The sequence below is a fragment of the Ipomoea nil genome, unplaced genomic scaffold, assembly GCF_001879475.1.
Source record: "Ipomoea nil cultivar Tokyo-kokei standard unplaced genomic scaffold, Asagao_1.1 scaffold1770, whole genome shotgun sequence".
Classification (NCBI taxonomy): Eukaryota; Viridiplantae; Streptophyta; class Magnoliopsida; order Solanales; family Convolvulaceae; genus Ipomoea; species Ipomoea nil.
This window is the reverse complement of record NW_017618198.1, coordinates 1,819,753-1,846,879: the sequence shown is the minus strand read 5'-3', so window position 1 is coordinate 1,846,879 and position 27,127 is coordinate 1,819,753. Positions and strand designations below refer to the sequence as shown.

Here is a 27,127-nt window from a genome sequence, read left to right as displayed (position 1 = left end):
TCAATCTAAAATAGAGAAGACATGTCTTTTAAAAAGGGCAAGGGGGAAAAGGCTGAAAACAGACCCATTAAATGTGAACAAGTCTAGTGAAGATTTCAGATCACACCTTTTGGGAACAAATTTAGATCTAAGGCCATTAGGCAATCCCTATTCCCTATGTATGGACCTAGTGTGATCCCCCTGCATAATTGGGAGGAGTTAAGATGCACAAAACCTAACTTTGATTGAGATGCTCTGAACCATTTGTGAGAGAAAATCACACATTTCTTTCATTTTAAGACTTTGAACCCAAGACCTAGCTAGCAGGCAACAAGTTAACACTTGGTCACAACAGAAGTTCTACCTTATAAAGATATAGTTTCAAAATTTATCTCATGAACTAGTGTGGTAAAGAACACCTTAAAAGCACATGCCAAACTCCATTTGACTATGATGATATAATATCACACACTCAATATAATTTACATTTCAACGCAAGCAGCATATTCATTGCCTATTCTCAGAGATTGATAATAATGTGATTATCAAATTCAATCAGTAACATATAACAAAGGGGGCTCTCAACATTATTCACTATACTAGTATGAAACATTTTAGAAGATTAATGAAGGCAGAAGACAGTTGAGACTCGAGGGGCAAAGAGGCCCTGAAAGCCAGTAAAAAAGGTCTCAAACACACTCTTGAAATCGATTTTAATACAGCCTTAAACAACCCAAGAAATTGGTATTGAATAAGACACTTAAAATTGCTTCAACAACTACAGAAATTACCTACAAATTTTAAAATTATTATACTTGAAACAAGCTTAATAATCATCTAGCTGATGATTCTACCAGTATATGAATGATGAAAATAAGTGGATCAGTATAGATTGTACAGGTGTATCCAAACTAGGCAAATCCCACAGAATACCTTCAGCTATGAGTATGGCCAGTACAGAATCAAAATCAAAAAGCATATGATAAAACATTTCTTCATTTTCATCCATTGAAACTACTCAAAAACTAAAGATAAACCTTTGAAATTGATAGACCATACTCAATTACTCATGGCTAATGATCACTCACAAAAAAAATTACAAAAACTCTAGATTCTAATTCAAACCCCTCCAACATTTCCAGAGTCACTGTATACCCATAGTCCCAACCAAATCACAAATTCCACGCACATCACAACAAATCTTCAAAATCAAATCAACTTATGATCCAACCGATAACGACATAAGATAACAGATCTGCTTTGAATCGAACCGATAACGACGAGGAGAAGTAGTTCTTACCGGGTTTCTGGGGCTTGCCATCCACCCATTTGGAGAAGGAGAAGTGGACCTTCTCGCGGCTCAGTGCTTCGGATCTGTGGGGCTCCTTGAGGCAGTTCCTCACCATGTTGGCGCACAGGTTGGAGTATGTGATGTAAGTCATTCCCGCTGCTCTCCAGAACGGCACCGCTGCGTTCGACGCCATTTTTGTTCTTCTCGCTAACGTCCAATCTCTTCTGCGGTTTCACTTTTCAGAATTCAGAGAGAATTTTATTCAGGATCCGTCCGGGTCGGGTATTCCGTGAAATTATTGGGTTACCCCAGAAATGATTTCCTCATGGGAGGGTAAATTCGTCATTTCGTGTGATCCTTCTCCCCGGTCAAAACCCTATCCTTCGCACGCTATGCCGGGAAAATGGTAAAAGAAAGTATTTTTTTTCTTTCATCTAATAACATTTTCTCATTTTATAAGTGTATAACACTATAACTTATATTTATTACCAGGACTATGTGGTCTAATGGTATCCGGGTTGGACTTCCATTTGGAAGATTGTGATTTCAAGCCTCGGTGGAAGCGTCATTGTAATAGAGCTAGTAGCATTCAAAAAAAAAAATAACTTATATTTATTGGTTATCATAAATTCACTTACACTACATATTTTTAATCAATTATTTAAATATTTAATTACATAATATCACGTTAGAAAAAAAATAAAAATAAAATTTTAGGATAAATATGTGACATTAGTCAATAATAAAAAATTCTTTCATTTCACAATGTGAGATTTATCAAGTGCACATTTAAATAGTGATTACTAATTTCTTTCATTACCTAACAAAATTTTACTCATATAACTATTTTTTTAAAAATAGTATTGGTGTCCTTGATTTTTCATGAAGTAAACAGGATAAATCTGTCTATTTTGCAGCTTTGTATTACACATGTAAAGCATATTAGTTTTTTTTAGTACTACTAACTTCGTTACAATGTAGCATCTGTTCATATCTACTCTCTCAATCTATTGAAGTGCAAAGAGTAAATATCGTCCTCAATAGACTACACTGTCATTGACATGTAAAGCATATTAGTTAATATAAAAACAAATTATAATTTAAAATTCTGAACTATACAAAATCTTAAAATAGGTGAACAAATGAAGGTAAACATTATTTTCCTTTTTTTTTTTGAACTATTATTTCTATTCATTAACATCTCGTCATTAGTCTTCCTATCATATGTATTTGAAAAAAGAAAAAAAAAAAAAAAAAAAAAAAAAACATAATAAGTCGTCTAAGTCTATCAAATAGTGCACTTCAAAATACTCTTAGCTGACATGTGTAAAATTTTAAATATTGGGTTGTTAACAATTAATGTGGAATACACCCCAAGTCTATCAAGCTTTCTTTCTGCTTAATCATTTGTTGTTGCTTTGAATGTTTCATTATTAGATAGTAGACCATACCGGGTGATATACACCGTTGATCTTTCAATTGATTGAAGGACTTTCAAATGATCCATTCGTGATAACATTTCCAATACAAAGTGATCAAATGTTGAACTCCATGTTGATTCATGTACAATGATGCATTCTGTATTTTTTTTTTTTTTAGTTCACCGATGAAAATTCACCGTTATTATCCGATAATATGTACTGATACATTTTATTTTCTTTTATTACATGTCTGTTTAATTTATTTTTATTCGAGTTAATACCCAACTTTGATAGGGGTACAAGGAGCCCCTCACTTTGAGAGGTTATTCCCACACTGTCGCTGGTGAGACTCAATTTTTTGTCATTCATCTCAAACTTCACCCTATAACCAACTGAACTGCCCATTCGGACAGACTATCATAACTCTTAATTAGATATATAGACGCAACACCTAATTAACCAACTACAATATATTGATCAATTAAAAAGTGTCACATCAACCTACTTACAAAACAACAATTTGAGATCCAATATAAACACCCTCTTAATTTTTCATTTCACATCTTATTATCACTATTGTACTACTCATATAATTGCATATACAAGACCAAAGCCATCCAACCCCTAAAATTTGACCTTTTAATCTTACTTATATACATTGTTGCAAAAATCGGTATAGACGTCCGCCTAGGCGCTAAGCACCCCTAGATCATGGTGATTTCCCCTATAGGCAGTCGCCTAACGCCTAACTCGGTCGACTTGGACGCCTAGGCACGCTAAATTCGACTGAGTTAACTCATTCATTTCAGTCGAGATAGCTGAGTTAACCCGGTTGGCTCGATCTTGCTATTTTCATTATGTGTGTGTGTGTGTAATATGACATATATACACTCACACACGTGCATTATTTTTTTTTAGTTAGCCGGATAGGCGTCCGCCTAGGTCGTCTAGGCGCTAGGCGCTACTCTACCGCCTGACTAGCGCCTAGCGCCTACTACAACCATGCTTATATAGTTATATCCATATTTTACCGTGCCTATGTTATACTTGAATTTTATTACATGAACTCTCTATTTTTACTCCCTTACTTTTAATTAATGATGTTACAAATAATGATAAGTTATCTTCATTCCGTAGGTCTCAATGAGAATGTCATCATCAAAATTTTGAAAGAGTGAGTAAAATTTGAGAGTAAAATAATATTTCTTTGTACTCTATAATTAAATCTCCCTTTATTTACCAAAACTATGTGGTCTAATGGTACTCGGGTTGGACTTTCATTTGGAAGGTTGTGAGTTCAAACCTAGTGAAGGCGTTATTGGTTCGATACTTCGATGCTACATTGTAATAGAGCCATTAGCATTCAAAAATACAAAAAAATCTCCCTCTCTTTGCTTAGATTTTATTTTATTTTGCACTATAGTTGAAAAAGAAAAAATAAAAAATCAAACACATGTTGCCTAAGACATTGTGGGCAAGTGATACTAACTTTTGATTATTACGTTGCATAAGATCTTGGGAGCAAGTGATATACTAACTTTTTGATTTTAGATTAGAAGGAAAATACTTGGTGTATTTCCATTTTATATTTCTAACTTGTATTTCCTCTCACATGTTTTTTATGTAGACAATTTTATGTGGATTCACATGATGAAAATGTTGGAAAAAATAGCTTGAAATGGCATAAAATGGCATATTAAGTGGCTATTTTGTGGTACAATTATCAGTGGGGTCCACTTCCGATTTGGGTCGGGTCAAAGTGGATTCGGGTTCTTCGTAGTGAGACGAAGAGATTGATATATTGTACGCTCAAAACGGATAATGGGTGAATGAGATATTGATTCTCAAAGTAGACCCATTTGAGTTGGAAAATGAAGGGAAAAAGTGAGCTTTTGTCCCACATTGGTTTGGGAAGAGGATTTGCCCCACTATTTATATATGAGCTCTTATTAAGCTTATTGAATTGTATAGCATAGAGGCTCTCTCTCACACGCAGGGGGTGTAAATCAAATCCCAAAACTTCGGTGTTCATTTTCCAACAAAGCCACGAAATTTCGTGTTGATTATTGTGTTAGTTTCGGCCACTTGGCCGAAACTATTGAAACTGTAAGTTTCATAGTCTCGGCCACGTTAGGCCGAATTTGCAAGTGAATTGCAAATGGCCATGTTAGGCCAAATTTGCATGGGAATTAACACCCATGTTAATGGTTGCTATTACGGAAGTTGTAGGGGTGCCTCTAAATGCTATAATAAAGGTTATGGGGTGCCTCTAAATGCTATAATAAAGGCTATTCACTCCTCACTCCCTATATAAGAAGGGGTAGAGTGCAGCAGAATTTTTTTTTACTAAGGAAATAGTGACAAGAACACACAACACAAGAAGTGTTTTCTCTCCTCAAAAACTCTGCTTCTACTCCTTTCTTAAGCCGAACTGTGTTCAAGGCTTTGCTCTAGTTCGCCGGGTTCGTTTGTTTGGGTGCTCAAACGTCGAACCGTAGCGCGTTTTATCCTGGGAAACCTAGGCCACGGCGCTCCTAGCACTTTTGGGAGGTGGCAAATAAGGTTTTAAGGAAAGAGTGGTCTCTTGACTCACGCTAAAAACCCTTATCCAAACATGAGCCAATCTTTCCTTCTTTCGATTTTGGATTATGCTTCTAAGCAAAAATCCTCCTATAATGTTATAGTTTGGTTGGAATTATAATCTGTGTATTATAAATTCCATTTGGTTGATATGTATATATCTTTTCCGTAGATATTCATGCATATAACCATGTCGGTCTGATTTATATATATATTCGTGTGTGTATATATATATATATATATATATATATATATATATATATATACATATATATATTTCGGATATAATATATCGAATAATATTTTATATACTTCGTGTGTGTATATATAAATATTATTTTACGATATTAAATCGATTTTTGGTTGATTATCACCAACAGAAAATAACTAATCCTGTTTTGCCAGGGAGTATAATTTGGTAGTCCATGTAGTAGAACTCAGATTAGAATGTCAAAAATTCAATCACCAATCTCGGCTTAACGGTTCATAGTACATTGACTATATTACATTGTAGTATCTGTTCAAACATACATTCTCAATCTAAAACCTTTCTTAACCTAAAACCTCCCACACAGTCACACAGAAGAGGTCGCTATACATATTATCTGAGCACAAGATGTTTGACTAGTGAACTAATTATTTTTTGATGGTTTGAAATCATGTGAAAGAACATTAAAAACAGTGAAACAAATTACAAATACTCTTATTTTATTATCGCATAATTTATTTATTTTTAGATTAATATCATATAAGGTCATTCGAGTATAGTAATTTTGTCACGTTTAGTGCTAAATTTTCAAATTGACTTTCAAATTGCTATCATTTATGACCCAAATAATCACCAATGGTCATTCAACTTTCAATATTTAATCACCTCTGGTCCTCCTAGAAGGATCACAGTTTGTCAAAATTTGATGGTTGAAAACCATGGATGGTTAACTTTGACCACAAATGGTAACAATTTAAAAGTCGAAAGACTAAGGGAGATCAATTTGAATATTTAGAACGAAACATGGCAAAATCACTATACTCAAGGACCTCAGATATTGTTAACTCATTTTAGTAAGGAAAATACTATATGCATTCTCATTTTCTACTCTCAATTTTTACTCTCACACATAAAATCTGAATGCATATACTTATACGGGGACCTGCATGAAAAAAAAAAAGAGTAATTTATTAATATCTGTCACATCAAAAAATAAAATTTAAGGAATAAAATTTTGGAATTCATGTAATACAATTTTAATTTTTTTATATAAGTGATATGTGGCTTAGTGTTTCTCATTACTTACAAGAATAATATTTTTTATACAAAAACGTACGATTGTACGTCTGTACGAGACTCGAGACATAGCATTCAGCCATTCAGTGACTCATCAGTGGGGTGATTTTATTTCTTCTAGTCTTCTAGAAAAAAGGAAAGGGACGATTACAATGGTACCGAAAAAACCAGGAAGGAAGGTTCCTCGCAATTTCGGAGCCTTGAATTCACTTCCCTAATTCCCTTACCTACTATACGCGGAAGCTACACTGCAGTTTCCCTTGCCTAGCTAGCTACCTGCTCATCTGAATTGAAGCTGCAGCTTACAAATTACGTGTTGTGGCCGTGGATGAAAGAAATTAATAAGTTAAGTGATATGATGTCAGCGTCGGCGTCTCCTCCTCCGGTGGCGGTGGAAGATGAGGAGGATCAAGGAGAGGTGCATCCGGCGATGAAGGCGGCGGTGTTCGCATGCCTGGCCGGAGCGATGATATGGACGATTGCGGTGGCCAATACGGCCCAAGAGCTACCGGATGCAGATGTGCCGTCGGAGATAGCTTTGCATCTGCTCATTACTGTGCTGCTGCTCGCGTGCGTGGCTTTTCTTCTCGCCATGGTCTTCGTCAATTGCATCCGCGCGCTCGGACGATTCAGGAAATGGAGAAAGACCACGACCACACTCCTCCTCCGCGGAGAGAAACAACGTCCCTTGTTGGTCTAACAACCTTTACACTTTTTTGTAATTTTTTTTTTTTGGTATGACGGAAGAGTTAACCAATTTATGAAAATAATTTTGTTTTTTCATTAAGAGGGTATACACTTAGTAAAACTCTCTACTTTAACTCGTAAAATTAAAGGCCATAAGGTAAATAAGCTTATAAGTCAATATATATGGCGTTCTTGTTGAGGGCTGAACTTAACATTATTGTTATCAAGCCAATCGTTTAATCAATTTAGATATGATTTTCTCAATAATTGCACTTTTATGTTTTAAAAATTTGGTTAGTTAAAAAAAAAATGTAATTCAAGCATTCAGCACATAAAAAGTGTAATTAATATTATTTATCAATACCAAGACCGTGTAGTCTAATGGTATTCGGGTTAGACTCCCATATGAGATGTTGTGAGTTTGAGCCAACATTATTGGCTTTTTATGCTTCAATAGATTTAGTCATGAAGAGATATTACATTGTCATAGAGTCAGTAACATTAAAAAAAAAAATATTTGTCAATTACTTTTAATTTTAGTTATTTATTTAGTGTGACTAATTTTAAAACATCATCACTTGTGTGGATATCATATAATATTGCCATGTTAAACTAAAATTAAACATTTATTTTAATTATCATACAAATAAAATTTTAATAATTTATAGAATGATTGCATCCTCTCCGAATCTAAACATAAATGAAATGGTCGTGATTATCTCTTCTCTCATTCTCATTTAAGATTTGGATTGGAGGAAGAACCATAGTTGTTTCATTAGTCGATCTTGATGATACATACAACAACCTCTTCATCTCTTCTTCAACTTTAAAGGATTAAAGAGGTAGCACTATTTTTCATTTTTTTTATAATTAAAATAAATTATATATTTAGTTTGAGATATCAATGTCACATATTGTCTCAATGTTAGTATTTCAAAATTATAAGTGCTTTATACATCAATTAAACAAATTATAGTGTAAGTAATTCATTCTTTTGATCTATGATTCATTTAATTACACAAACACACAAATTCAATTTTTTTCAACACTTCTTATTTTAATTTTATGCAATGAAAAATTATTCAATAAAAAGATTTTTGTAAAGGGACTAAGTAAGGGAATATACATACTTGAAGATTGTAGGTTCAATTTGTACTAATTTTCTTTTGATAAAGTCATAAAACATATTGCATACCTCTATTGTCCGTAGGAGTAACTCATGCAATTCTTAATCCTGACAATTGCAACGTGAAAGATGATGAAATTTTACTTTTGAGAACTGTGCGCAAGGGATTTCCTAGATCACACCGAAAAATAAAAAGATTTTTTTCAAAAGAAACAGAAGAAAAAAAAATACCTCTTCCGAGTTTTAACCAAAAGAATTTTAGATTTTTAGTACATGTAATCTTAAATTATACTCCTTACTTTTATTTCATGATGATGTGGTAAACAATGATATATATATATATATATATATATATATATATATATATAATTTTGGTGAGGGATATGATATATTTTATTATATAATTACAGAAAAAATATCTATTAAGAGTAATGAATGAGAGTTATTTTTGGAACCTTAACAACACCCTTCGGCTCGCCGCTCGCCTTTCTCGCATATCACCTTCACCTCTCACACAGTTGCTTTCGGCTCGCCTTCAGCTCTTCTTGCCGTCTCCGGTCGTTCCCTTCCGCCTCAATAGGTCAGTGTCTCGATAGGTCTATGCATTTGTTTTGATCACCAGATTACTCTGAATCTATGATAATCGAAAATATTACCTTGAATGCACTCATTTTGATCCTGAAATTAATGCGATTTTGTGAATGTACTCATTTTGATCCTGAAATTAATGTGATTTTGTGAATTCACTTGTTTCATTTACTTGAAAGAACTTGAAGGATTTTATATTATATTGGCTCAAGCTCCTTTAATTGTTCCACGTACCGCTTCATCTTCGGCCTGTCAGAGAGTGATTAATACTGATTATAGCCAAATACTATAATGAGAAAAACATAGAAATCTATTTGTTCATATTATTAACTGGAAAACTAGCTCAGGTTTTATTGGAGAAGATGATTCTTTAGTGGTAGTTGATGACTAATAATTCTTAAATCATAAAAAACTTTAGTCCATACTCATAAGTATATAATGAACTTTCTATTCATACTTGGTTAGCTTAACACAGGAAAATTTCAAGTGGTAGTTGATAACTAATAATCCATTATCACAAAATATATTACTCTGTACTCATAAACTTGAAATGAGTTAACTCATAATGATGAACATTTAATTCATACTCGGTACGTGAGCCTAACTCGCACAATTTGTAAGCGTTTGGCGCCTTCACACTCATGACTCATGGCAAGCAATTAGGTTGTGTGATAATGGTTGAGTTAGCTAGTTGCCTGCTAAGCCAATTTATGTGATCGGTGGGGAGGGCAATGACGATTTCCAAGTCTCGTTATCAATCCAAATTCCAAAGCTTATAATTTAACATTCTTTCTGGGATTTGAGGATGTGAAGAAATTGTTGGAATAAACTAGATCTCATTCCCATTGCTTGCATATCAAATTGCAAACCAAACATTATGGTTTGGGATAAATATATCAAGGATGAAGCTATAAATTGAGTTATCCATTACTCTTCACCCCTTAATCTCTCTTGCTTTGTTTGCTTTTGGGAGGCTGAATTGGTACATTTTCCAGGTCAAAACTAAGAAATGGGTGACAAGAAGAAGGCTGGTGCTATTTTTGTGAGGCTTGTTTCAGCTGCAGGCACTGGATTCTTCTACGTGGTGAAGAAGACAAAGAGGCTTCAAACTAGTCAGACAAAACTTGAGTTTCGGAAGCATGATCCTCGCGTCAATCGCCATGTTCTGTTCAAGGAGGAAAAAATGAAGTGATTGGAAAGCCCAGATGATCAACTACAGCAGGCTGTTCATTGTCTATTTATAGCTTTACATTAGTTGACTGCTAAACATTTCAGTTGACCAGTCACTATTTTGTGCAACTTCTTAAGATTAGTTCATTTCACGTTTAGAACGCCCCCAATGATTATGTACTAGCCATTTAGCAATTTTAGCAAGAGAAAACTAATATGATTTGGGAATCTTCATTAAGAATCAAACATCTTCTCTTCCAGCGGATTCATTGAAGTACCAATTTAGCCTTCAAGCAAAGAATGACAAGAATGTTATGGGGGGTTTTGTATTTTGGGATTGGAATCTCATTGGGTGGTAGCTAGACCTAGCAATTCATGTATACGGGTTTGTTAATATGTCAACACGAACACGATAAGGCTACATGTTGTTGTCAACGAGTTTAAATTTTTAACACGAGTACGGTTTGTAAATAGGTTGACACTTGACACAATAGATACGTTTTGATAACATGTAATCAGTTTAAACCCATTAAACCTATGTATGTAATTAAAATTTGAAGTAAAGTCATATAAAAATAAATAAAACTTACAATTCAATCCATCAAACAAACTAAAAATAAAATTCAATTATGTAAATAAATTGAAGATACATAATTTGTTACCTGCGAATACATAATATGTTAATATAATGTAATAAATTATAAATTAATTTTCTATTAAGAAATTAATTTTATTTTATTAGTATGTAAATTGTGCAAACTTATACAAGTAAAAAAATATTTTATCATAGTTTGTATTCAATTTTTGTGTATTTTTAAAACGTTATGAAATATATTAAAGATATAATATTTTAATATATTATTTCATATTATCTATTTGTTTTAATCTTGTCCATTTATTAGATATTTAAAATGGAATGAGTTCTTAGTAGGTTATAAACAAGTTTGTGTAAATGAGTAATATTAACGGGTTAAACTAGTTAATATGTTTAGCGGGTTGATTAATTAAGCCACGAAACATAATGGGTCGGTAAACCAGTTAATTATATGTTAATTATATGGAGACACATCAAAGAAAAACACTAATCCGTTATTATTGTGCATGTTTTGTGTTCTGGGTCGGGTAAACCCGTTAATTATATGGGAACACATCAAAGAAAAACAGCCGTTAATTATATGGGGACACATTAAAAAAACACTAATCCGTTATTATTGTGCCTATTTTGTGTTGTGTTAAGGGACGATAAATTACTAAGTTTATTGAGTCGTTAAATATTTTTAAAAAATCACATCATAAAGTCACATATTTATATCAATTAATCAATATAAAAAGTTTTATTTCACATATATGTTTAAATTGTGAATTGAACATGTTAAAAAAACATCATTAAATTTACCAATTGTGTTTTCTTGTAAAAGCATTAAAAATAATTCAATAAAATTCAACCTCAAAGTAGTGATCTTTAGCCGAAGCAAAGACTTAAAGTTGATTTATATTCCCTCTGTCCCATTTTGCCTGTCCTGTTTACTATTCATTGGTCAATCCAACTCTTTCTTCATTGTTTATTTTCTTTAGTAATTTTTAATTATTTTTAAATTTGATTTTTTATGTTTAATAGTACTTTTAATGTAGTTTCTAAATATATAAATTTTATATACTAAAAATAAATTTAATATTATGAAAAATTGAAGTAAAAATAGCTTCAGTCAAGCCTCGTTAACCGAACCAGACAAACAAAATGGGACGGAGGTAGTACTTTTTATTGAAGTGGTCATACTTAATTAAAATTCTTATAAATTCTTTTAAGTGGTTGGTCAAATTTTGGCCAGTTCGTAAATAAGTAAAAAATTAACAAAGGATAAGATGATTTAATTGAATGCATTTAGTTAAAGATATGAAAATTTGGATAAAAATGAGGTGAAATTGACCAAAAGACTAAAATGTAGGGACTACATAATTAATTTAGACATTACAAAACCCTAATGTTCGTCTCTTTTATACCCTAGGCTAGAGAAATTCCGAGGCTGCCTGCTGTACCTCCACGTAGAGAAAACACTCCGGCGGCCTTCATCTCCGATATCCGTAAGTCTAAGATTCTTCATTTTCATATTCTACTAGTTTGATTCCCTGAGTATATCCTGAAAGTGAGATTATTTTTATATAATTTTTTTGGGATGAACTTTGCACATATGTTTTCGTTTAGATTATGCCTTTGATTTTTGCTGGTTTTATTGGAGAAATCCGTACTCTAGAAATTCTTGTTTTGTAGATAGGATTTTGAGTAATCTATGATGCTATAGCGTTGAAATCTAATGTTAATTTGAAGGGAATGCACCACTGATCGAGTGTGCTTGATGCAATAAGAATATGCAGTTATCTGTTTCTTTTAACCTGTTTTTGTTGGTGATTTTATTAACGATAATTTGTGTAGTCATACCCAAAACATAGGCTTTGGCCCTTTTTCTGTCTTAGAGAATTTGGCTCTTTTAGTTTTTTATTGACTTGTGAACTGTGAAGATGATAGCTTATTATCTATTTTAACTAGAGATGGCTGAAGCAAAAACTGTTGTCCCTGAGTCGGTCTTGAAGAAGCAGAAGAGGCAAGGGGAGTGGGCTCTGGCCAAGAAGCAAGAAATTGAAGCCATTAAGAAGAAGAATGCTGAGAACCGAAAGATTATTTTCAACAGGGCTAAGCAGTATGCCAAGGAATACGAGGAGCAGGTATTCTTGATGTGTTTGGTGGTTTGCTGTTGTCCTGTTTATGTTAGTTATAACTTGGGATGTTTTGCAATTACTGAATCTAAAAGATTGTGTAATGTAGCAAAAGGAGCTGGTTCAGTTGAAGCGTGAGGCGAGGCTGAAAGGAGGCTTCTATGTTAACCCTGAAGCAAAATTGTTGTTCATTATTCGCATCCGTGGGTATGAATACACCCCCATTTTGTGTTTAATTGTAGGGTATTGCATTCTATTTAAGTAATAAATTTTGTTTCTTGCTTCTTCTATGGATGAACTCCAGTATCAATGCTATGCACCCCCAGACAAAGAAGATATTGCAGCTTCTCCGTTTGAGACAGGTGATTTGACAACTGTCTTTCTATCTGCTCATATCCGTGCTCATTTTCTGTCTCCTAAATGTTCCTTACCAGTAGTTATCTTGTACCTACAGATTTTCAATGGTGTATTCCTAAAGGTCAACAAAGCAACAATCAACATGTTGCACAGGGTTGAGCCATATGTGACCTATGGGTATCTATCTCATTATCTTGACTGTTTTAGTACTTATTTTAGAATTTATGCAAATATTTGATTTGATTGATCTATGCTTGTTCACAAAGGTATCCTAACTTGAAGAGTGTGAAGGAGTTGATATACAAAAGGGGCTATGGAAAGGTTAACAAGCAAAGGATTCCCTTGACTGAGAACTCTATCATTGAACAGGTATATGCTTGCTTTGACTATGGCCTTGTTTGGTAAAAAATTGACCTATAGGCCAATTTTGGCTTATTTCACAACTATTAATTGTTTGATTTGGTTAAAATATCAATATAAATGTTTGGTTAATTAGCTTTTTGCAACTCTAAAAGGCTATTCAAAAAGCTACTCCAAACAACTTTTTCAATTAGCTTTTTGAGAAGAAATTATACCAAACAGCAATCAGCTAATAGCTAACAGCCATTTTACCAAACATGGCCATATGTATTGCCACAAGTGTAGCTACATGAGCATATAAGCTAACGATCCCTTTTTCGCAGACTCTTGGCAAGCACAACATAATTTGTGTCGAAGATCTTGTTCACGAGATCATCACTGTTGGACCGCACTTCAAGGAAGCTAACAATTTCCTTTGGCCATTCCAACTCAAGGCTCCACTAGGTGGTCTTAAGAAGAAAAGAAACCACTATGTTGAAGGAGGAGATGCTGGAAACAGGGAAGATTATATCAATGAACTGATTAGAAGAATGAACTAGACATTGGTGGGTGCCTGACCTTCAGTCTGTCAAAGATTTTGAAAGTTCTTTTGTTGCCCATTGTGAGTTGGATGAGTTATTTGTTTTTAGTTTGGCTTGAACATTTTGGTTTTTCTTTATTAAAACAGGTGATTAGCATGTTGTTGACTATGCCTTCTACATTTTACTCAGTATTCTGGATTTATAGCCTTAATGCAATTTTACTTTGTTTATCAGTTTTAGCCTCTTCTTGCTAGTATGCAACATTTTGTTGCCTTTATTGTTGTCTTCTACCAAATCTAAGGCAAAAACTTGTGAGAGGGAGACTGGCTCATGGCTCATGTATTCTTGTGATACGAATTGGATTAAGATGAAAATAGAATACACTTATTAAAAGTTTTAGCCTCTTCTTGCTAGTATGCAACATTTTGTTGCCTTTAGTGTTGTTTTCTACCAAATCTAAGGCAAAAACTTGTGAGAGGGAGACTGTCTCACGTATTCTCGAATACGAATTGGATTAAGATGAAAATATAATAATTATATTAAAAAGTGTATTACTAATAAGAAATAAATTAAGTATAATATTTTTAAGAAAAATGTAATATTTTTATATTTTGATTTAAAGTATTACATTTTTTCTCAAAAATATTAGTATTGCATTTTTTTGAAAGAAAAAGGAGGGTTGAAACCCAGGTCAATATTTAACCCTTACAGTATTATTACTACCCAGAATACCAAGTTCATCTTGACGGAGATATCTTTACATGTTTTTCGTAACTTGATCATAAAAGCATTCCTTTCTTGCATCGTCGAAAGCCTGGCAATAAGATCGGCTACTCGATTTTGTAATGCTACTCTTTTTGTTTCTATCCAATTTCAACTTAATGCTAGCATTGTAATCTCACTACCATGCTCATCTCAATGGGATGATGATCTTAATTTGTGGTGGGATGGCATGGTTGACGGATGATGTAATCTTATTCTCATGCTTAATGGGGTGTTTGGATGGTTGTAACTGAAATTCTTTTTCAATTTTATTCAATATGTAAGAAAATTACCTTGTTTGGTTAGAGAGAGAGTTATAATTTCATGGAATTACAATTCTTCTTTATGTTGAATTGTAATTCATGACTCCACTTCTATGTATAATTTAGCGTAGCATGGAAAGGAAAAAGATAAGAAAATAACTCATTTGCCTTTAATTATTATTATTACATAACAACATGACATTTTAGTCTTTATATCACACTCTTTGTGCATCCACAACTTCAAGCATAACAACATGAGTTCTAGACCACCCCTTTAATTATTATTATTACATAACAATAGGACATTTTAGTCCTTATATCTCTCTGTGCACCAACAACCTCAAGCATAACAACATGAGTTCTAGACCACTAAGCCACTAAAGATCTTGTGTATTAAAGGATAAGAAGCTCCACTTATGCATGAGAGTGCACCGGAAGCAAAGTAGTGGGGGGACACGTGTATGGTCAAGAATGAAGGTTGCCCGATGCCGTCCATTTGTCAACTATTCGTGAGTCCTTTAACAATATAAATATGGTACCTTCCCTATCCTTCACTAAACCCCTACTGGTCCATGGGTATGAGTCTTCTCACTTCTGCTAGTATATCGAGGTTGCTTATTAGGACTATAACTTGTATTATTTATTATTCGGGCCGTCATTTTGGGCCCTATTCTATTTCTTAGGGTTAAATTATTTATTATTTATGTATTCTTTGGATTGTCGTTCTGGGTCAATATGTCGGGCTTTGTACGTACTATTTTGGGCCAATTCATAAATAATCATTGTAATTTCGTTAAATACAAGAGCATTTTGCTCTTCAATTATGATTTTTTTTCAAAAAATAAACATAAAATATATAACGTGTCAATGCACTTTGTATTATAAAGATTAAAATGTCATTTTATTTAGCGAAATTTCAACGATTTTGTTGATAGAGGACCAAAATTAGTCATGTCACAATAATACTATAACCAAAAAGAGATGTTCTGTATTTCATTCCCTACCTACGAATAAAGATTGTATTTTTCAAGAATCCATTTTGCGAACCATGTTACAAATTCACAAATATAACATTTTTCTAAATATTCACGTTTGGTAATATTCCTATTCAATGAAAGAAATCTTCTGAAATCACACTCTACATGTGATAGTTATGCTGTGAAACTGTGTTCACCATGCACATGGTGAACACGATATAAATCTATAATATTTATAATATTTATATATAATTTCTATATTCATAATTTCTATACTGTAGATTCATAATATATGTACTGCGAAGACAAAACAATGCGATTACGAAGAGAAAAACATCGTTAACAACAAATGAAAAACAAAATTATGAATCTACAACATAAAAATTATGAATCTACCCCTGTGTTCACCATGTACATGATGAACACGTTTCCATAGCATAATTTGTGCTCTACATGATATTTGGCCTCATATATCTTCCGTTAGTAAAGGGATCCATAATTTTTTTTGATATAGAATTAATTATTAAGATTTGAATTTAAATTTAATTCATAATTATAGTAAGCTAATAAATTGATTGCTAATTGATACTGGATTTCTAAGTAAACATTTTTTCATTAAGCCATCCATTATATATAGCTAGAGCCTAGAAGTCTTGAACCAGATACTATTATCTTCTTGTCAAAACGATCACTCGATTGTGGAAATATATTATTGCAAAATTTATTTGTTTAACAATGGCGACCTTGTTCATTTCCATGCTTATCATATATGCATCATGTATGTATGTCAGAATATAATTGTAAAATTAGCTTAACCGGTTAGTTTTATATTATCATTAATTATTATTTATAAATATTATGCTATGTTATGAATTAAATATCGGCAGAAGGGTCAAATAGACCTATGTACTAACAAAAATAAATAAATAAATAAAGAACCTGTCAAACACCTTGTGTTCAGATGACATGTAGTGACATTTTTCATATGGGAGGTCATGAGATCGAGCCTCGGTGGAGCCCCACCCCATATCCAGTGACAATGTACTATTGGATGTGGTATCATCTTGCAGAATTGAAGTCGTGATTTCACTAAAAATGTGAAATCGTAAAATGCAAAAATAATTTAAAAATGTTTTGTAAGTTAATTACCGTTTTGGTCTCTAGATTATAGCGAAAATTTTATTTTGCTCTCAAAACAAATGGCCATTTAACACCTAAATAGACGGAGGACCATATCAGTCAAAAATTGAACAGTTAATGACCGATCAAGAAAAAAAAATTGAAGACCAAATCGATACTTTCGCTATAGTTTAGGGACCATTTTGGTAATTAACTCGATCATCATTTAGTATCACCATTTAATTTGACCATCATAACTATCCTTTAATGGTCGCATTGGACATGCTAATTCAATGGGCTGGACTACAAATATGTTTTCTAGTTCTTTACCATTATTGGACTTATACCATTACCCATAATTAAATATTAAATATGAATACAAAGGGAGAATGGCGTTAGAGAAATCAAATTTAATTCAAAATTAAAGTAAGTTAAGGCAAATTATGCTATGCGCACGTGCGCACCTTGCAAGGTGCGCACGGTGCTAAAACGGCGTCGTTTTCCGTGAAAACGACGCTGTTTTAACTATAAAAAAAAATTTGTTCGAAACGCCGTTAACGGCATATTCGTTATGAAATTATGAATATACAGTTATGACATTATGAATGTACAGTTATAGAATTATGAATGTATAGTTATGGAATTATGAACTTACAATTATGAACATAGAGCTTCGAAAATTATGAATGTTCGGTATGGAATTATGAATATACAGTATGGAATTATGAATGTACAGTTATGGAATTATGAATGTACAGTTATGGAATTATGAATGTACAGTTATGGAATTATGAATGTACAGTTATGAAATTATGAACATAGAACTCTGACATTATGAACATAGAGCTTCGAAAATTATGAATTTACAGTTATTGAATTATGAATGTACAGTTACGGAATTATGAATGTACAGTTATAGAATTATGAATGTACAGTTATGGAATTATGAATGTACAGTTATAAAATTATGAACATAAAGCTGTGAATATATGCTCCTATAACGAAGCGGTCTGAAATTAAATTTAAAAAAAAAAAAAAGAAAAAAAAAGGAGGGAAGATAACGGTGCCTGACGGCACCGTTATCCGTGCCCATGATGCACGCTGGGCACGAGCCCACAACATAACTATCCTAAGTTGACCATTATTATAATTAAAACGTAAGATAAGATTTTATTTTTTATTTTTTATTTTTTATTTTTTATTTACATTCAAAACATATATAAGTTACAGTAATAAAGAATCACGTATTGTTATTCAAGTAAAAAGATCACCCAATTGCAAAACTTATTTATTCAACAATGACGACTCTTTCAACTCCAACCTTATTCATTTCCATGCTTATCATATTCGTATCAGGTATATATGTTACTAATGTTAGTATGTATATGTAACTATTTGCGTAGAAATAATGGTATTTTTACTTGTTCTTCCATTTCTTTAATGTGACAAAGGCAAAGATTGCGCTTAAAAAGTTATCGAATTATGTAACATACCAAATTCAATGACCTGGCCTACATACATGTTTGAGACCTTAGACGACTAGCATTTTTACATAAAGCTGTTAAAATGAATTTAAACCGTCAGATCTGTCTATCCCGATTAGTTAATGATATATGTATGATATATATGCAGTTGGGAATATGGTGAATGGGCAAGAAAGGCGGTGTAAAGAAGCTATGGGTTTATGCACAGGAACTTGTGATTTTGATTGCTGCAGCGTCCAATGCACCCAAGCTTATTTTCATCATAATCCTCAAGCTGAATGTGATTTCATTCCTGGGACTTCTTCTCAATACAATTGCATCTGTACCTTTAGCTGTGGCAGTTAATTAGTTGAAATCACAATATAATAATGAATTGAATGACCAAATATATATATATATATATATATATATATATATATATATATATATATATATATATTGGATTCCTGGGATGCATTGTTTTTTGATGTGCAAGAGTGCAACTGGATGGGTACCTTAACCTAAAAAGTAAGTAACGAAAGCTTTGAACCTTTAATTTTTTAAAATTAAATTCCGATTTTGACAATTTTTGTTAAATATAATGTAAATATATAATGTTAGACAGGACCGTTCCAATAAAATCAGGGGTCCTGTTCGATATCTTAATTTGGGCTATTTTTAAGTATTTAGTATGTATAAATAATAGTTGTTTAAAAAGTTGTGACTTGTGACAAAATCGCCAAATAGAAATATTGTATACAAAATACATTTAAAATTTCACTTGAACAGTCAAGGTTGCAAAACACGTTAGACGTCGAGGGTGCCGATTTTATTTATTTATTTTTTAAATGTAAAAAAAAATTAAAATTAAAAATTATCAAAATTCACTAATAAAACATAAGGTTCTCATCGTTTCTTCTTACAAACTATTTATTTAAGTGGCTATAAAATTGTTTAAATTAAAATATTGTTCAGACCATCTAAATACATAAAAAAAAAAACTAAAATTAAGAGCAAAAAAAGCATTTTTAGAGAAATTTGTGGGGCAAACCGTCTAAATACGCGATTTGAAAAAAAAAATGTCCAAAACGGACAACCGAGGCAAAAGTTATGCCTTCTCGAACTTTTCACAACTTACAACTAAAAAAAAATAATAATAATCGCCGGTCGCCTAGCCGCCAGGCCACGGAGGAGGCCGATTCCGGCCTTCCTCGCCTCGGCCGGGTGGCGCTTAGCGCCTATGCGCGATTTTTGCAACACTGTAAACAGTGACATGCGCACATTTAGACGCAAAAATTTCCACCAAATTTTTTATATCAACTTCTTCCAAAATCTCGTTTTCATTGTGACCACCACCCTCTAAACAACTAACAATATTTTTATCATTTTAATTGTCACATTGATACCTATCATTGTTGTGGATACTATCATTTAAATTTTTTCCAGTCTCACACTCACCACCTTGATCTTCTGTATGAAGATTATTAGCATCTAACAAAATTTTCTTGGTATCATCTTTTTCCTCATCTATTTGATATTCTTTTGTAATGAAATTTTCAAGAGCTCCGTTAGATTGAGTTAATTGATCAATTCTATTTTTTCTTTTTACACTTTTCAACTCAAATGAATATTTTCTAAAAATCATAATTACAAAATCGTAAGGAAAAAAAAAAGAATTTGTTTAGAAATCTATCAATATATAATTAATCAAGAAATAAACTCTTGAATATATTATTCAATACTCAAAATTATTAAAGCCAATAAGTCATGTTAAAAAATAATAATTATAAAATAAAATAAATAATTAGTATGATAAGTTTAAATTAATAATTACCTGATGAAGAATTTGAGGGACTTGAGGATAATGAATTTACTTATAATTTATAAACGACTGGTTCAATTCTTGCTCGGAGTGACATCAAGAAAAATAGATTAAGGAAAATACAAATTAGGGTTTAGACATTTAGACGAGCGCTATTAGAAAGGTGTAAATATTTATTTTAGTGACAATATAATCAATCTCTTATATATTATCTTATATTTATATACTTTAAATACTGACTTAAATAAACAAATTTAATATTTATTTACCTATGTATGAACATTTCCGATATAATATTGCATTGATATACTTTGAGATTCGTATTTAAAAATAATCATTGGGCATTATTCTATTCGCGCAAATAACAAGTAAAATATAAACGTGAGTGTGTTAGTATGTGTAAAACTTAAAAAAAAAAATGTGTATTTCATTCCCAACTTATGAATAGAGATTCTATTTCTAAGAATCCATTTTGCTTACCATGTTACAAATTTACAAATATAACATTTTCCTTTTTTTAAGTATATACACAGGGTTTCCACCGTCGGACAACTAATCCTCTTGCTAAATTGTAGGCAGCTCTTTTGAGTGGGACAGCTAACCTGGAGATTTAAAGCTGTTTTATTCTCAAAGTCAATGATCAAACCCTTGACCTTTGGTTAAGGACAAATAAAACATTTTCTAGATATTCACGTTTGGTAATATTCCTACTCAATCAATGAAATCTTCTAAGCCAAGACCTTGTGATCTAATGGAATCCGGGTTGGACTCCCATATGTGAGGTTGTGAGTTCATCAATTCAAGCCTCAATGTAGGCGTTATTAGCTATACACTCTAGTTATGAACAGGCACTACATTGTAATAGAGTTAGCACATTCAAAACAAAAAATGAAATCTTCTAAAATCACTCTCTATAATCTATATGATATTTGGCCTCATCATATCTCTTCCGATATTAGTAAAGGGATCCATAATTTTTTTGATATAGAATTAATTATTAAGATTTGAATTTAAATTTAATTCACATAATTATAGTAAGTTAATAAGTTAATTGATTGCTAATTGATAGTGGAATTCACATAATTATAGTAAGTTAATAAGTTGATTGCGAATTGATAGTGGATTTCTAAGGAAACATTTGTACATTATGCCATCTATCCATTATATATTGCTAGAAGTCTTGAACCACATACTATTATCTTCTTGTTAAAACGATCACTTGATTGTAAAAATATATTATTGCAAAATTTATTTCTTTAACAATGGCGACCCTTTCTACTCAAACTTTGTTCATTTGATTATTTCCATGCTCATCATATTTGGCAGGTATGTATGTTAGTATATGATCTTCTAGACTAAAAACCCTAATCCGAGCATTTGGTAAGATATAAATCACGGTGATTCAATGGCTGATCGGGCAAAATGTCGGTGCCCATAAGTGATCTGTCCACTTTGGACATAATTCGCATACTGCCGCTGTCGAATTTCGAACATTAATATTTTCTTCTAAATACTGCCTATTAAACCATTGAGCTAAACCCGTGCATGCTTGATCTTTGTAATCTTAAGCTTTAAAGGCATAATAATATCTTAATTATGTAAATGTATTGGCATACTGAAATCTGTCCTTTAAAGGCATATATTAATATCTTAATTATGTAAATGTATTGGCAAATATATATTGAAAATCATTCTAAATATGAGATAACTAAATTTATATCATTTTTAAAAGCAAAATCATTCCAAATATGAGATAACCGGATAGTTATGCTGTGCATCCGTGCATACGGATGCCAAAACGACGTCGTTTTATTAAAAAACGCACGTCTCCCCTTTAAAAAAAATTTAGGTTCGATTCCCAGCAACAACATTATATTGTTCATTCATTCTGGAATTTTAGTTCATAGATTATGGAATTATAGTTCATTGATTATGGAATTATAGTTCATCGATTCTGGAATTGTAGTTCATCGATTCTGAAATTTTAGTTCATAGATTATGGAATTTTAGTTCATTCATTCTGGAATTTTTAGTTCATATATTAGATTATGGAATTATAGTTCATCGATTGTGGAATTATAGTTCATCGATTATGGAATTTTAGTTCATATGTTGTTGCTGGGAATCGAACCTGATTTTTTTTTAAGAGGAGACGCGCGTTTTATTAAAACGACGTCGTTTTTGCATCCGTATACACCATGCATGGTGCATATGGATGCACAACATAATTTGCCGAGATAACCTTATAATTGCGGATTGGATACAATTTACCAAATTTAATATTATAATAATTAATTAATTTCATCAAATTTCATAACTTCAGTTCTGCTAAATCAATTTAAAATTCTTAACGGAATTGCACTATTTATATAACAGTTAACTCATTTCATCAATAGTGCAATTATAAATTTCTACGAACACCACTATTATCCAAATCAAATATTATTCAAAATCATTCCAAATATGACCAATATTTAATATTTTATATGAACCAAATCGGTAAAATAATTATAAATTATTAGAATTTATCTTGATGTAAAATAAAATCAAATATTTATTGAAAATCATTCCAAATATGAGATAACTAAATTTATATCATTTTTAAAAGCAAAATCATTCCAAATATTTTTTTGAAAGCCAAGCACGTTGGCATATTTTAATTAATGAACGGAATCAAACAGTCAGGAGGGACATAGTCCCAATACATAGAGTGTTCCTGATCAAAAGCTAACGTAGCTAAAGTATGAGCACTAACATTAACTAGTCTAGAGATCGACAATATTAAAAGAGCAATACGTAAATAGGGCCATAACTGCCCGACATTGATCCTCCACCACTCCTTCATAAGATAGGATGGTCGTAGGACTAGATAGTAAGTGATGTCGTAGTTGTGTGCAATCAGTCATCATATCCACATCAAGTTCGTTCCGCTCCCTAAGCCAAGATAACGCTTCTCTGCATGCTAGGGCCTCCGCCATAAGAGGTGACAAACAAGTCATGAGTTTGCCATTTGTTGCGGCCTTGAATGAACCATCCGGGTGGAGTAATACCACGCCATAAGCCGCGTCTCCCGTCTGCGGCCGAAATCCTCCGTCGAAGAAACACCGCGGCCGTCCGTGAAGCGCCGGTGTAGGCTGCTGCGCTGGTGGAACACTGCCCGGGCAGTGTGCCTGGGTATACGCCATTCTTGCCGCGGCCGCACGCCTCCATGTAGCGGGAGGTGGCGGTAATGCTCTCTTCCACACCGCTTCGTTTCGGGCATTCCATAAATGATAAAGAACTCCTACCAGTGTGGAAAATTGTTCCTCCGTTAAGTTGGCCATAACACCCATTAACCATTCTGGAAAAGTAGCAGCAATAATATTTGTAATAGGCAAACCCGAAATATCCCAAACAATTCTAGAATAATCACAAGATGTTAATGTATGCATAACATTCTCATGAGATATATCACACATTGGGCATGCAGGATCAATTTCTACTCTCCTTATAATCAGGTTGACTGTGGTTGGGAGGATATCACATAAAGCTCTCCACAAAAAGGTTTTCCATTTGGGTGGGACTTTCAACTTCCACAATGTGATCCACTTATCAAAGGTACCCGTATTATTTTCATAATTTCCAACAATTTGTCTGTATGCATTTTTAACCGAATATTCACCCATTGGATCCTTATACCAATACCACGAGTCTTCATACTCCGGGCTTACAGGGATCCTATATATCCGGGCCACATCGTCAGGTTCAAATAAATCACTTAGAATATGAGGATCCCATGTTTTCGTTTGTTGGTCAATTAAACCTACAACCCTTGCCTCACGCAGTTCCTCAGGCATTTCTGTTTGTATTAAAGGACTTGGATCATCAGGCAACCAGGGATGTCCCCAGATCAGAGTTTTTTCCCCATTTCCAATCCTTCTCCTTACTCTAGCACATACTATCCCATGGGCAGCCATTATACTTCGCCAACAATAACTGGGGCAATTCCCTATCTTGGCATCAATAAAGGAAGTCGTCGGGTAATAACGGGCTTTATATATTCTTGCCGCAAGAGAGGTCGGGTTAGTAAGAAATCTCCATGCCTGCTTCCCTAACATAGCCAGGTTGAAAGAACGGAGGTCTTTAAATCCCAAACCCCCATATTACTTAGGAACACATAATTTATCCCAGGCCTTCCAATGAATCCCTCTGTCCACCCCTTTTCCCCACCAGTACCTGTTCATTGTCCTCTCAATAGATAAACAGACTGTATCAGGCAATAAGAAAATACTCATTGAGAAGGTAGGCATAGATTGGGCCACACTTTTCAAAAGTACCTCTTTTCCTGCTTGCGACAACAGCTTCTTATTCCATGATCCAATTCTCTGTTTGATTTTATCCTCCACATAAGAGAAGACTGCTCTTTTATTTCTCCCAATGAATGATGGAAGACCTAAATATTTTCCAAAATTTGGTGCCTGATCCACGCCCAAACAACCAGCCACGAGATCCCTATCCTCCCTTGAGGTATTCCTGCTGAAGCAAATATTTGATTTATGGTAATTAACCATCTGGCCAGACAAATTCTCATACCTCAAAAAACACTGTTTAATCACACTAGCCTCCTGTAAATTTGCCTTGAAAAATAATAAGCTGTCATCTGCAAAGAAAAGATGTGACACTAGGGGTGCCCCTAGCCACTCTACATCCATAAATTGAACCTGCCAGCTCAGCTTTTTGTAATAATAAAGATAATCCTTCAGCACATATAATAAATAAATAAGGCGAGGGGGGATCGCCTTGCCTGAGACATCGTGTTGGGATTATTTTTCCTCCAGGCACCCCATTTACCACAACCTGATATGCCACTGTCGTCACACATGTCATAACCAAATCAATCCACCCCTTATCAAAACCCATCACCTGTAACATCTTCTTCAGAAACGGCCACTCCATTCTATCATATGCCTTTGCCATATCTAACTTTAGAGCGCCCCACCCCACATTACCACATTTCTTCCCAAATATGAGATAACCTTATCATTGCGGATTGGATCCAATTTACCAAATTTAATATTATAATAATTAGTTAATTAATAATTAATTAATTTGATCAAATTTATAACTTCAATTCCGCGAAATCATTTTAAAATTCTTAACAGAATTGCGGTACTTATGTAACAATTAACTCATTTCATCAACAGTGCAATTATAAATTTCTACGAACACTACGATGTAAAATAAAATCAAATATTATTCAAAATCATTTCAAATATGACTAATGTTGAATATTTTATATGAACCAAATCGGTAAAATAATTATAAATTATTTGAATTTATCTTGATGTAAAATAAAATCAAATATTGTCTCCAACAACTCAAGTACAAATGCTACATCAACAACCAACGTGGTATACCACAAAATCTTAAATAATTTGTAATTTTGTGAAACTTTTTTTTTTTCTCAATTGTTAGCAAAAGATTTGTGACAGTTATTTTTGTATATTGTATGTTAAAATAATTTTATTATTGTTACTATTTTGCCTTTACATTTTTTTTTAAAGATCGACTTTATAATTTGCAAATTTTAATATAGTAATCTCTTAAATTTTTCATACAATTAGACAATATCTTGAACAATATCCTTCCCATACATCGCATGGGTACTATACTATGACGTTAGAGAAATCAAATTTAATTCAAAATTAAAGTAAGTTAATAAGTTGACCATTATAATTAAAACGTAATATATTTTTCCCTTTTTACATTCAAAACATATATAAATTAATAAAGAATCACGTATTGTTATCCAAGCAAAAAGATCACTCAATTGCAAAACTTATTTGTTCAACAATGACGAATCTTTCCACTCCAACTTTATTCATTTCCATGCTTATCATATTCGTATCAGGTATGTATGTTACAAATGTTATTATATGTGACTATTTGCGTAAATGATTGTGTTAGAGTACGTAGAAATAAAGTATGACATTTTTACTTGTTCTCCCATTCCTTTAATGTGACAAGGCAAAGATTGAGGTTAAAAAGTTATCGAATTATGTAGACATACCAACCCTACAATCCTACATACATGTTTGAGACCTTACACGACTAGCATTTTTACACAGAGCTGTAAAAATGGACTTAACTCGTTAAATCTGTCTATTCCAACCAGTTAATGATATATGTATGATATATATGCAGTTGGGAATACGGTGAATGGGCAATAAAGGCGGTGTAAAGAAGCTATGGGTTTATGCACAGGAACTTGTGATTTTGATTGCTGCAACGCTCATTGCGACCAGGCTTACTTTCACCATAATCCTTTTGCTGAATGTGATTACATTCCTGGGACTTCTGCTCAATACAATTGCATCTGTACCTTTACCTGTGGCAGTTAATTAGTTGAAATCACAATATAATAATGAATTGAATGACCGAATATATATATATATATATATATATATATATATATATATATATTGGATTCAAATTTTCAAATGTTAATGTTATTTATTTATTGAGTTTTTGGATGCAATTGTTTTTTGATGTGTAAGGGTGCAACTGGATGGGTACCTTAACCTAAAAAGTAAGTAACTAAAGCTTTGAACCTTTAATTTTTTAAAATTAAATTTTGATTTACACAAATTTTGTTAAATGTAAAT

At 32.8% G+C, this 27,127-nt stretch overlaps 2 protein-coding genes and 1 long non-coding RNA gene across 4 annotated transcripts; 2 read left to right on the top strand and 1 right to left on the bottom strand.

Moving 5' to 3' along the window:
- The first annotated feature begins 8,819 nt into the window (after positions 1 to 8,819).
- LOC109192343 lies at positions 8,820 to 10,384 on the top strand. Its single transcript, XR_002056081.1, has 2 exons — positions 8,820 to 8,949; positions 9,953 to 10,384. It is a non-coding gene; the product is annotated as an uncharacterized LOC109192343 (long non-coding RNA).
- A 1,733-nt stretch (positions 10,385 to 12,117) lies between these two features.
- On the top strand, positions 12,118 to 14,308 carry LOC109192610 (60S ribosomal protein L7-4). 2 transcript variants are annotated; one of them, XM_019343322.1, is made up of 7 exons: positions 12,118 to 12,209; positions 12,675 to 12,848; positions 12,949 to 13,046; positions 13,144 to 13,201; positions 13,294 to 13,373; positions 13,463 to 13,565; positions 13,880 to 14,308. In XM_019343322.1, the coding sequence occupies exons 2-7, from the start codon at positions 12,675 to 12,677 to the stop codon at positions 14,093 to 14,095; spliced, it is 729 nt and encodes a 242-aa protein (XP_019198867.1). In that variant the 5' UTR covers positions 12,118 to 12,209; the 3' UTR covers positions 14,096 to 14,308. The 2 variants fall into 2 exon arrangements, with proteins under 2 accessions (XP_019198867.1, XP_019198866.1); XM_019343321.1 differs by having other exon boundaries at positions 12,125 to 12,209; positions 12,672 to 12,848.
- Positions 14,309 to 23,248: 8,940 nt separating this feature from the next.
- Positions 23,249 to 24,439, bottom strand: LOC109192295. The gene has a single exon (XM_019342868.1). The coding sequence runs from the start codon at positions 24,437 to 24,439 to the stop codon at positions 23,249 to 23,251; it is 1,191 nt and encodes a 396-aa protein (XP_019198413.1).
- Between the last annotated feature and the right edge of the window lie 2,688 nt (positions 24,440 to 27,127).

What these genes read in the sequence shown, in the direction of transcription:
- LOC109192295 (XM_019342868.1), bottom strand. Translation starts at nt 24,439, where the DNA reads ATGGCTGCCCATGGGATAGTATGTGCTAGAGTAAGGAGAAGGATTGGA.
- LOC109192610 (XM_019343322.1), top strand. Translation starts at nt 12,675, where the DNA reads ATGGCTGAAGCAAAAACTGTTGTCCCTGAGTCGGTCTTGAAGAAGCAG. An exon ending in TTCATTATTCGCATCCGTGG is followed by an intron (nt 13,047 to 13,143) that starts GTATGAATACAC and finishes GATGAACTCCAG; the next exon opens with TATCAATGCTATGCACCCCC. An exon ending in AGAACTCTATCATTGAACAG is followed by an intron (nt 13,566 to 13,879) that starts GTATATGCTTGC and finishes CCTTTTTCGCAG; the next exon opens with ACTCTTGGCAAGCACAACAT.